The sequence below is a fragment of the Palaemon carinicauda genome, chromosome 26 (assembly GCF_036898095.1).
Source record: "Palaemon carinicauda isolate YSFRI2023 chromosome 26, ASM3689809v2, whole genome shotgun sequence".
Taxonomy (NCBI): domain Eukaryota; kingdom Metazoa; phylum Arthropoda; class Malacostraca; order Decapoda; family Palaemonidae; genus Palaemon; species Palaemon carinicauda.
The window spans coordinates 35,189,705-35,202,204 of NC_090750.1; the positions used below are offsets into that span (position 1 = coordinate 35,189,705).

At 40.8% G+C, this 12,500-nt stretch overlaps 1 protein-coding gene across 2 annotated transcripts in view; it reads left to right on the top strand.

Annotated features, from left to right (window-relative positions):
- LOC137619485 (uncharacterized) overlaps positions 1-12,500 on the top strand; it is a 97,753-nt gene that overhangs the window by 73,611 nt on the left and 11,642 nt on the right. The window contains exons 1-2 of one of the 2 annotated variants that reach the window (XM_068349554.1): positions 605-691; positions 2,982-3,169. In XM_068349554.1, coding sequence (XP_068205655.1) covers positions 2,990-3,169 — 180 coding nt within the window. In that variant the 5' untranslated portion in view covers positions 605-691; positions 2,982-2,989. Of the gene's footprint in view, positions 1-604; positions 692-2,981; positions 3,170-12,500 lie in introns of those variants that run through there. The other variant, XM_068349553.1, reaches the window with a different exon arrangement.

Sequence of the window (12,500 nt, forward strand, 5' to 3'; positions counted from 1 at the left end):
TAGACAATAAACACCATTTTCAAATCTGAATAGAAACGACATTTCATCATGAACACATCTACAACAGATTCTGATATAAGCATAGTACTATGGTCACTATTTTCTCAACTGGAAATCAAAGAATCTTCCTATAATATAAGTAGATCAGAAGATTTGCGGATCATTAAGAATGAAAAATTAGAGCAAAGGAAAGTTGAAAATAAATAGAGAACAGATCGTGAAAAAAATAAAAATAAACAAGAGCTAATAAAACATAGCAACAACTATGGAGAAGTTTGGAGGAAGATGCCAAGAGCCGTTAGCTCGTCTTGAAATCTCCTATACTGAACAAATTATACTTGTTTTTTTTATATATATATATATATATATATAGTGCATGTGTGAGTATGTGTTTTAATGCTTTAAATATATGTGCCTTTTTAAATCGAAAAGAAATATGAATTAGAAGAATAAATATCAACGATTTTTGTTTAGTTAAAAATACGACAGTTTATTCCGCTATGTAAGATAGTCTACATAATGTTCTGTCCTTTCCTTTGCAACTTCGACTCAGTGAGTCAGTGGACAGTGAGTCACTGTCAGTGAGTCAGTTGTCGTAAGGTGGTCGTTGAACGTGTGCAACAGTCTGCTTCTCTCTCCCCCTCTCTCTGTTTTATCTCGTCTACCTTATTATCCAAGTTCTCATTATCAGGTAAGGTAAAGCTGTGCAATAGTAGTCCAACCATGAATTGAAATCTAATCGAATTGAGAATATCACGTTTCTTTGTAACATAATCAGTGATTAACGATTGTCAAACACTTTTAGTGGTGGGCGAAACTTTTAGGCCTATTCTTTATTCGTTGTGGGATATCAATGTGTTTATCTAAAAGCTAATGAAGATAGAAATTATTGTAGAAAGAAGGTTTGTTGTATCTCTATTTTAAGTTCTCTCAGTATTGTATATAAGCTTCTGCTTAATTACCAATCGTAGAGCTAATCGATGTCTACCTGCACGGCTCACTAAAACTTCAACTGAGTAGGCCTATACTTCACATGATAAAGTTATGTAGATAAGGCTTCTTTTGTTTTTTAAGGTTTGAAGTACAGTATTTCAAATCTTATTGTTAACCGTGAAGTACTGCTGTATACCATTTCAAGGCCGTAACATGAAGGCCTAGGCCTAAGGTTTCATTTCAATTTCAATTCACCAATAAGCCGCATTTCCTTCAATGCAGATTATCAGTGCAATCCATGTAATTTACTTATATAACGTGCAATGTTTTTTTTTTTTTATGCTATAAGTTTCATATTTATGCCCACAAAAACTAGATTAACACTTTTCAAGAAGTAGTTCATATCTAATTGTGCGAACTGGGATCATACAAACTGGTTAAAATAAAACTCACTCGGACAAAGCAAGGGACAAATGATGATTGTTTCAAAGGCTTATGGTCATTAATACATTGTAGTCTATTGGAAACGTCTCTGACTAGCATTTTGTAGGACGGCGGTTCGAGACCTGCTCAAGTACTATAGTTTCACGAACTGTTTTCAACTTCACCATCATTGTGAGCTAAGGGTGGAGGTTTTGGAGGTGCCTATAGGTCTACCTACTGAGTCCTCAGCAGCCATTTCTTGGCCCTCCCTAGACCTAAGTTGATGAAGAGGAAGCTTGGTCGCTTATCAAATGCACTTCATATATGGTCAGTCTCTAGGGCATTGTCCTCTCCCTTGGTTCTGCCATTCATGAGTGATCTTTAAACCTTTAAACAATGATGACGATGATCCAATACCTATTTGTATGAATAACCGTGATAAGACCCAAAATACTATAATGAGTTTCTTGATATTTTCAAAACCCGTAAGAAATTTCCCCAATCAAGGTTAACAGTAAATAATTTTCATCCATCTTTTTTAAGATTTTGTACATGAACACATGGTTTACACACTAAAATAAGGGCCAAGCAATGGCTGCTGAAGAATTAGCAGATAGACCTATAAGCTCCCCCAAAACCCCCATCCATAGCCCACAAGGATGGTGAGGCTGCAGCGACCAAAGGAACTAACGAGTTTCAGTGGAACTCGAACCCAGTCTGGAAATCACCAGTCAGGGACGTTATCACACAGGCCACCATATTATTCGGTAATCTAATGCATCAGAAATAGTTGGAAGTGATATTTACCAAAGTGAACAGTATAGATGACTGTTCATAATGAACAAGCAGCGTACATTAAGTACAGATTTATAGCCATTAATACTAGGTAGATTCAAAACTTAAGTCTATGTATCATAGTCTATCTCTCTCAATCCATACATAGATGCAAACACACACACATATGCATGCATGTATATATATATATATATATATATATATATATATATATATATATATATATATATATATATATATATATGTGTGTGTGTGTGTGTGTGTGTGTGTGTGTGTGTGTGTGTTTGTAGTTGTTTTTATGGAAATAATTTGAATTTGTTCGTCTCGCGTTGATATTTAGCGTATTTCTGATTTTCATCCGTGAGTGTTGGACCAACACTTGATATTGGTTCTAAGAACCCGTCTCGTAAATATAAATGCGATTCAGACTAAAATGTGATTTTAATTCATTGTCCAACGTTATATAGACTTTTCTCTCTCTTAACGGAATTTGATATGCTTTTTTTTTTAATTGCAACTTTACTGTGTATGAAATCGAATTCTAGCGAAACTATTAGAGAAAAAATAGATGAGGTTTAATCTACAGTAAAGTATTTTTATTGAGAGTTTTTCACTTCGAAAATGTTATAATAGGGTTTAATCTAATTTCAAAGATTGAGATCTTAAAAAACAAAGCACAGTTGTTATAAATACAATACCATTTCTGAAATATTATTTACTCTCCAATTTAGAGAAATATATCTTCGAAAATCTTCAATGCAACAAATGCGTCATTAATGATCTATGACTAAGACTTGATGAAAATAAACAAAATCTTACTTATTTTGCAGATACTGTGATGGAGGAGCAAGATAAAAGTCTGTTTTGGCTTTTAGCATCTGAAACACTCGTCTTCATAGCAATGGTTCTGAACTTCTGGATTATAATAATGTCTAGTACTATGATTTCATCAATGGACTCCCCGCAAAATGAGACCTACCCATTTGAGGCAAAAAACACTGATGGAATCTGCCGTTTGGTAAGCTTTAGTTTTAATTTTTTTTCTAATTTTTTTTTTTTTTTTTTTGTATACCCATATTATATGTTATGAAGGTACGATATAGATTATTTTTTTTTTTTTTGTTAAGTGTAGCAACTGTGTGTGTGTGTGTGTGTGTGTGTGTGTTTGTACGATTTTACAAGGATTTATTCAGAGGATCGGCTGGTCAAAGACGAACAAAATAATTCATGCTTATGACTTTACCAAAAGAAAATGTTGAATCCTTTTGAATTGCTTCTACTAAAGATCATGATTTAAACCTAAGCCCTAATCAGTTTTCTGTTAATCCGGTATAATAATTTTATCTAAAACCTGACATTTCTGGAATTATCAAGAAATTGATAGCTGTGGTATACCATTGTCCTGTATGAATACGATCTCTTTATATAATAATTCTCATTATGAGTCCGTCGATGTCAATATTATGACGAAAGTACTAACTCCAGGAAATTGTGTTCATTGTCCTTTTGTGGCCTTAACATATATATATATATATATATACATATGTATATATATATATATATATATACATACATACTATATGTATATATTTGTATATGCACTCAAACGCACAGATGTATATACATATATATATATACATATATATATATATATATATATAAAAATTTATACATGCACTCAAACGCACAAATGTATATACATATATATATATATATATATGCACACACGCACTTATATATAGGCCTACAGTTTATATATGTACATATATATTAATGTATATATATATATATATATATATATACATATATACATACATATAAATATACATATATATGCATATATATATGTATATAGATATATATATATATATATATATACATTAATATATATGTACATATGTAAACTGTAGGCCTATATATAAGTGTATATATATATATATATATATATATATACACACTTATATATAGGCCTACAGTTTATATATGTACATATATATTAATGTATATATATATCTATATACATATATATATATGCATATATATGTATATTTAGTACTGTGGATGGTATTTTCGCTTTGAGACAAATTATGGAAAAGTACAGAGAGAAGCAAAAGGTCTTGCATATGGCCTTTATAGACCTAGAGAAGGCATATGACAGAGTACCACGACAGGAAATATGGAGATGTCTCAGGGGGAGAGGAGTGATGGAGAAGTATGTCAGAATGATCAGGGAGATGTATAGAAATGTAAAGACCAGCGTCAGATCTACAGTTGGAAGAACAGAAAATTTCCAAGTTGGAGTCGGGCTACATCAGGGATCTGCTCTAAGCCCACTCCTGTTTAGCATCATCTTGGATGTGTTAACAGAGGATGTCAGGGAGGAGCCACCATGGTGTCTGCTCTATGCAGATGATATAGTCTTGGTAGCCGAGAACAGGGAAGAACTGGAGGGGAAACTAGAAAGATGGAGATATGCCTTGGAGAGTAGAGGTTTAAGAATAAGCAGGAAGAAGACAGAGTATATGACAACCGAGATGGATGGCGACCAGCAAACAACGATCAAATTAGGCGGAGGAAACATCAAAAGGGTTCATAAATTCAAGTACCTTGGTTCAGTGATCGACAATGGGGGGAACATGGAAGAGGAAATTAACAACCGGATTCAGTGTGGTTGGAACAACTGGAGGAGGGTGTCTGGTATCATATGTGATAGGAAAGTCCCTATAAGATTGAAGGGCAGAGTGCATAAGGCAGTGGTCAGACCAGCAATGACATATGGATTGGAAGCAGCACCCCTAAAGAAAACAGAGGGTAGAACGTTGAACGTAACCGAGATGAGGATGCTTAGGTGGATGAGTGGAGTAACCAAAAAGGACAGGGTTAGAAATGAACATATTAGGGGTACAGTAAAAGTCACTGAGGCATCAAAGAAAGTGCAAGAGGCAAGGTTAAGATGGTATGGCCACCTGATGAGAAGAGAAGGGCAACACATGGCAAGAGAAGTGATGGACGTGGAGGTGGATGGAACACGAGGGAGAGGAAGACCTAAGACCAGGTGGAGAGATTGCATTAGAGATGATATGAGGGAGAAGGGAGTATGGGAGGAAATGACACAGGACAGAGGGAGATGGAAGAGACTCATTAGAAACGGCGACCCCGAATAGGGATAAAGCTGGGAAGAAGAAGAAGATATATATTTATGATATATATATACATATGTATATATTATATATATATATATATATATATATATGTATGTGTATATACATAGTATATATATATATATATATATATGTATAAATCTATTTTAGGATGAGATAGCCATGTCGTCCTGATGCAAGGTTCCTATAAGTAGCTTCCTAGGGTATATTTGACCACAGTGATATTCCCAGAGAATTTACATTTAGGTCTCCAGAATTCTAACTCCTGGCGCGAATATCCTTAAAATTTCTCTCAAGGATATCGCATAATATCAAGGGACGTATATCTTGATACGACACATAGTAATCTTCACCCCGAATAGCGTTCTCGCATCGAGGGGGAAAGTGGCAAAAATAGAAGGGGAGCCGTTATCAAGGTACCCTACCTTCGTTACTACTTTGAGTATCTAGATGGCGCCATCGTCGCCGCCATGTTTTATTCCTTGAAGCGTTGAGCAAAGTGCTACAGATATAGTAGTTTCGGGAGGGATCCCGCCAAGGCCTTTTCTATAAAAAGGAGGGCGGGTCCATCAGGACGACATGGCTATCTCACCCAAAAATGGATTTTTTGCTTCGGTCAAAATCCGTTCTTTGGGCTCAGGCCATGTTGTCCTGATGGAAGGTTACCAGAGCAATAATTAGAAAGTACTATATCTGTGGATTTTCCAAATGTGCCTTAACCTCAGGACAATATTTCCTTGGTCATCCAGACCATAGAGACATATGGCGTTACCGTTATACATCATTACTTCTAATCATGAACTATGTTAGTGCTTCCTGCCCCTTGCAGGGAAGAGTCATACTAGACTTAGGAAAGATTCTCGAGGTTTGCATATACCATATGAACAAACATAGCATCAAGAGCATACAGGTCTCACTGTATGCGAAGCCAGTCAAAGTTTGTACTCTAATATGAACAAAAGATTATATGAGCCAACATGGCATCCAGAGCATAAGAGATTTGCTGTATGCAAAACCAGGCAAAGCTTGTACCCGTGTAGGAACAATGTATGCGTAGGCAGAGAAAGGTTGTACTCATATTAGAACAAAGTTATCTATTTTGTTCACATGTCTATATGCAGATTATTAAGGGTTAAATAATACTCTCCTATATCTTTATTAATTCAAATTTGGGGCGAAATAAGATGCAAATACCAATCAAGTATTTATTGGTAATGAATAACCAGTAATTCAACATACATAACATAGCGTTAATATAATGCTAATGAATGTAATAAGAAACATATATAATACAGACAAGACCAGAAATGATTATCTCACCTGAAATGGAAAAATAATTAGTGCCACAAAACTGAAAATTTAATACATTTTATAATATGCATTTGTATGAATGACTGTCTATTCACTCTGTGTAAAAACACACGGCACAAGTGTTACCTCTATGTTTCTTCACCTTTAATAACTGGAACAGTCCATAGTGCCACCTTGGTGACACTTATATTTACGTGTTGCACTGTGAAGTGTCAACACCTTCACCCGATTTTAGCAGTCCCAATCAATTCACTGTTCCTCGCAGCGCTAAGCGACAGGTTTTAGCACACTACTTGCCGCCACCACATAACGTTTCAACTCTTGCACTTGTTTCGCGTAGTGCTTAAAGAATACTCTGGATGACTTCCATCCAGTATACGAGCAAACGGGCTCAAAGTCCATGTATTGGAAAAAGTTCAATGACGAAGCAATTTTCATGGGATCATGACCTGCGGTTGTACTGTCAGGATCCGCTCTGCGAATGAAATAGGTGATCTTCGCCCTTACTTGTTTTAGGGATAAGTTTGAACCCGAGGTTTCTCCTTTAAAGAGCTGTCCTCCCCTGAAGTCTGAAGTTCTACGAAGATAGACCTTGAGACACTCTACTGGACACAGCGAGACATCTTCCTTCAGAGAGCAGATTCTCCAGGGACCCCACCTTTTGGTAGGTAGCTCGTTCTTGGCAAGAAACGTTGGGTCAGGAAAGAGATTCAGTTCTCCCACTTCTGTGAACTGAATATGGCCCTCATCTCTAGAAAGGGCCACTATTTTACTAACTCTGGCCCCCGAGGCTAGAGCAAACAAGAATATAACTTTCTGGGTTAAGTCTTTAAGAGAGCAATCCTCATTGTTCACTGTTGAGGCAAAGTGTAGGACCTTATCCAAGGACCATTAATGGACTTCGGAGGTGCTGCAGGCCTAAGTCTAGCACAAGCCTTAGGGATCTTGCTAAAGATGTCATTGGATAAGTCTACTTGAAAAGCGTAAAGCTGAGGTCTAGTCAAGGCTGACTTACACATTGTTATCGTGTTGGCTGCTAAACCTTGTCCATGAAGGTGAATAAAGAAAGATAAACAGAAATCTGTTGAGATCTCTTTTGGTCTTCTTGCCTTGACGAAAGCAACCCACTTCTTCCAAGACGACTCATATTGTCTTTTGGTAGACGTAGACTTATATTCTTCTAAGAAGTCTATACTGTCTCTCGAGATCCCAAACCTTTTCTTAACTGCTAAGGAGAGAAAATCATGAGATGAAGGTTTCGGTTTTTCTGTGATGAAGTGAAGACAGTCGACTTCTGTACTTGTTGAGTCAGTACTGGGTCCGGCAGAGGGACCAGCCTCAGCTTCAGTTCCAATACTAGGGGGAACCAATTGCTCTTCGGCCACTTGGGAGCCACTAGAACTGCCGTTCCTTGAAAGGATCTCAGCTTGTTGAGGACCTTCAACAGGAGGTTGGTTGGAGGGAACAGGTAAATCCAGTTCCATCTGTTCCAATCGAGGGACATGGCGTCCAACGCCTCCGCTAGCGGGTCCTCGTATGGGGCCACATAACGAGGTAGTTTTTTGTTGTCGCTCATCGCGAAGAGGTCGATCTGCAATCCTGGGACTTGACATAAGATGAAGGAGAATGATCCTGTGTCTAGGGACCATTCTGACTCTATCGGCGAGAGCCTGGATAGAGCGTCCGCCGTCACATGGCGGAACCCTTGAAGGTGAACTGCTGATAAGTGCTATCTCTTCTTTTACGCTAAGTGGAAAATGACCAACATCACTTGGTTGATTTGGGGTGATCTCGAACCCTGATGATTCAAACATCTCACAATCACCTCGCTGTCCAGAGTCAGTCTTATGTGGACTGAATGGCGAGGAGACAGTTTCTTCAGCGTGAGAAAGACTTCCATGGCTTCCAAAACGTGTATGTGGAAGGTCTTGAAAAGAGAGGACTAAGTCCCTTGGACTTTCCGATGGTGAGAATGACCTCCCCATCCTTCCTTTGATGCGTCCGTATGGATAATGACTGAAGGTAGAGGTGGTTGTAAAGGCACAGACCTCTTCAGGTTCTTGGCCTTCGACCATGGCTCGAGAAGTGATTGTAGTCGAGTCGGTATCCGTCTTCTTAGATCTCTTTGAGTGTTTGATGCGTATCTTCTCCAGACTCCTGATGCATCTTTTGGCTGTGCTCTTAGCACCGGGTCTGTCACTGATGCAAACTAAAGGGAGCCCAGCACTCTCTTCTGTTGACGTCTTGATATCCTGTCGGATTTCAGTAGTCTCTTGACAGATCCCGCTATCTCTCTCCTCTTCCTTGGTGGAATGGAGAGATGGTGTTACTTTAAGTTCAAATGTATTCCCAGCCATTGAAACTCCTGAGCTGGAGATAATCGAGACTTTTTGACGTTGATCTTGAATCCCAAATGTTCCAGGAACTGGATCACCTTTTTGGATGCTTGCATGCATTACATCTTGGATGCTGCCCACACCAGCCAATCATCCAGGTAGGCCACCACCTGGACACCTTCTAGGCGTAGTTGTTGAACGACTGCATCTGCAAACTTTGTAAAAATCCTTGGGGCTGTGTTTAGTCCGAAGGGCATGGCTCTGAAGACGTATTTCTTCTTCTGTAGCCTGAATCCTAGGTAGGAGGAGAGTGGGCGATTGATTGAAATATGCCAATAGGCATCTGCCATGTCTATCGAGATTGTATATGCCCGTTTTGGCAGCAGGGTCCTTATGTGTTGGAGTGTTAACATCCTAAACTTGTTGTTTTCTATGAACTCGTTAAGTGGCGACAAGTCCCGAATGACTCTGAGTTTGTCTGAGTCCTTCTTGGGAACACAAAACAGCCTTCCTTGGAATTTGGTGGACTTTGCCCTCCTCATCACCCGTTTGCTCAAGAGTTCTCGGGTATATTCTTCCAGGACGGGGGTGGAGTGTTGGAAGAATTGAGGAAATGATTGTGGAGCTGTCGTCCAGCTCCAACCTAGTCCATTCTTGATTAGGCTGTGGGCCCAGGGATCGATGGTCCAGCGATCCTGAAATCTTTGGAGTCTTCCTCCTACCGGAAGCATCTCATTGCTTCGGTTGTCCGGAGGACTTGCCTCCTTGACCGCGTCCTCCCCTACCCCCTCTTCCTCTTGAAGGGTGTCTAGAGGAGCCTCTATTCGACCCTCTACCTTTAGGGCGAAAGGTAGTGGTCTGCCTCTCATAGGCAGGAGTAAAGGCTGGTGACTGGGTCACCATCTGCTGAGGCACCATCTGGTAGGTGGGTTGGGGTTTTGCCACCATCTGGGGCACCGCGGTCATTGGAACTGCAGGAAGTTGTTGTTGTTGTTTCCTGACAGGGCGAGAGGGCAACCTAGGTCTCTTCGTCTTCCTTATTGGTTGGGGACCCTCATCCGGGGAAGACTTCCTCTTCGCCGACATACCCCACTTTTGGAGAAGATTCCTGTTCTCCGTGGCAGCCTTGTCAACTACTTCTTTGACCACTTCACTCGGGAAGAGGTCTTTTCCTCAGATATTGGAAGCAATCAGCTTCCTGGGTTTGTGTTTCACCGCAGCCGAAGCAAACACGAACTCCCTACATGCTCGTCTGGCCCTAACAAAGCCATATAGGTCCTTGACCAGCGTTTCCAAATGTGATTTGGCCACGACCAGGAACATGTCTGGGGATCCAATATCGCTTGCCATTACCTCCAAGGTAATCTGGAGGGACAGGGATGCGGGAAGCCTTTCTTTTGTCTCCTGCTCCCTACGCAAGAGAAAGTCAGACAATTTAGGGAGGTTTTCGCTGAACTGGCGTCCAGCAATATCCGCCTCCAACTTCCCAACTGAGAAGGTAAGATGTATTTCCTTCCAGTCTTTGTCATCCGTAGGCAGAGCTAGGGATAAGGGTCTACACTCCTCAAGTGTAGGGCAAGGTTTCCCAGCTTCTACTGCTTTCATTACTGCCTTAAACCCTTTTTCTGCAAAGGGAAATGCTAGTTTAGCTGGAGCAAGAAAAGAAGGGTGTTTCTTGTTCAGGGCTGGCACTTTCGAATTAGTGAAGCCCCTGTCTTTCAGACTGCTTGCTATCAAAGCTTGAGCTTTCCCATGGTCAAGAACTATGACCTCTTTCCTCCTTGGACACAGATTCCGCCTTCAGACAGACGAAGCAGTCAGGGTAAGACTCAAAGCTGGGCCAAAAGTCGACATCCTCAATGAGGACGGCTCCCAGCTTCTCTGAAGTGAAGATCTTCCCGTTTGTAATTGGCATGTACTCTGCATGCCTCCAAGGGTTTACTTCAGAACAAGAAGGAAGATCCTTCACATTGAGTCTCTTCTGAGACCCACGGGATGATGCGAGATGGTCCATCCTTCTCCTCAGTTCAGCGTCCCTTTCTTCGTTTTGCTTACGAAGACTCTCCATCATCGTCATGAGACTAGCCAGGGCTTTTCCCATTTCGTCAGATGGAGGAGCAGAAGACGTAGAGGGCACTGGTTCTGGGGCCGGAACCGACGAAATGGACTCTGATTCGACGTCATCCTCTTCCGTCTCAGGAGCCAAGGTAGATTCCTCTTCTAGACCCTCCGAAAGAAGGTCTTTCTCGGTGTCCTCCGACACCTCTGACATCTAGGTGGATGTCCTTCATCGCGTCAGAGACATCCGACTCTACAGAAATCTGGACGCAAGGGATCTCAGGTTCAGGCTGTGGTATAACGGCATCCGCAGTTGCCTTAGGTAACAGGTAGGCACGCATCCGTTCATTCGGAAGGTAAGGCCCCGTGGCATTCTTCTGAAAGCCACGAACCCATCTGCACAGCTTACTCCGTGCTGCATCCCTTGACTCCGCTGTCTTGGGGTCATCAAAAGCCTCAGTAAACAAGGCTTTGCATACATTGCAGTCCTGGGGGTCCCAGTACTTTTGAGGTCCCTTGGTGATGGAACAGAGAGAGTGCGCCCTGCACTTTACATGGCCGCAGAAGTCCTTGCTCCTCACGTTGCAGAAGACTCGCAGGCACTTAGGGTGGTCCTCCTGTAAAGAGAGGAAAACTAAATGAGTATGCGGTAGTTCATCTCACCTGATAAACTATATAAATATTATGATCAATATTTTTGCATATTTATTGCATATAGCTTAGAATAGACAAGCTAGAAAGGAATTAGGAAAGACACATACTTGTGTTTCCTGTTCAGCCAATTGCTGTGACCTCCCCCAAAATTAAAACCTAGGGTTTTCCTATTCAGGAACCCCAATGGAAGAGTTCTAACCTGTAGGGGTAGATAAGTGTAACTTAACACTGACTTTCCAAAGGTTTTAATAATGAGGGTAATTTATAAATGATCATCTATCAGTATATGGAAAGAAATCTTTCTTTCCCTATATAATATGGTCACAACAATAGAATGTGTATGGATACACAGGGTATGTTGGAAAATTAACTACTGTATAATTTATACTATAGTTTTCTGTCTGCAGTATGATCTATACTGCAAATATACTGGCTACTGTATAGTCATATACTGTAGTTTTAGCCGTCATGTTGCCGGCAAGGGGTGGTGGCCGGCAGCATCAACCCGGCAGGCACCTGCCGGCCAAGCCAGTTCTGCCGGCGGCTCGCCGGCTGCCGGAGCACTAGTCCAGCCGGTGCCTTGCTGTCTGGGGTAGTGGCCGGCAGCATCAACCTGGCCGGCAACTGCCGGATAGGTTAGTACCCGGCAGCACTAGCCGATAGAGAGAGAGAAAGCAAGGAGGGAAGGGTACCTTATTGAATGTCTATCAACAGTAAATAAGGATGTAAGTGCTCAGTCTTACTGCCTTCCTCCAGAATGAGGGTTCAAATGGAAGGGGAGAATATATCATTCAGGCTTCCGCCCAATTACAAACCATTGCCGGTCTCT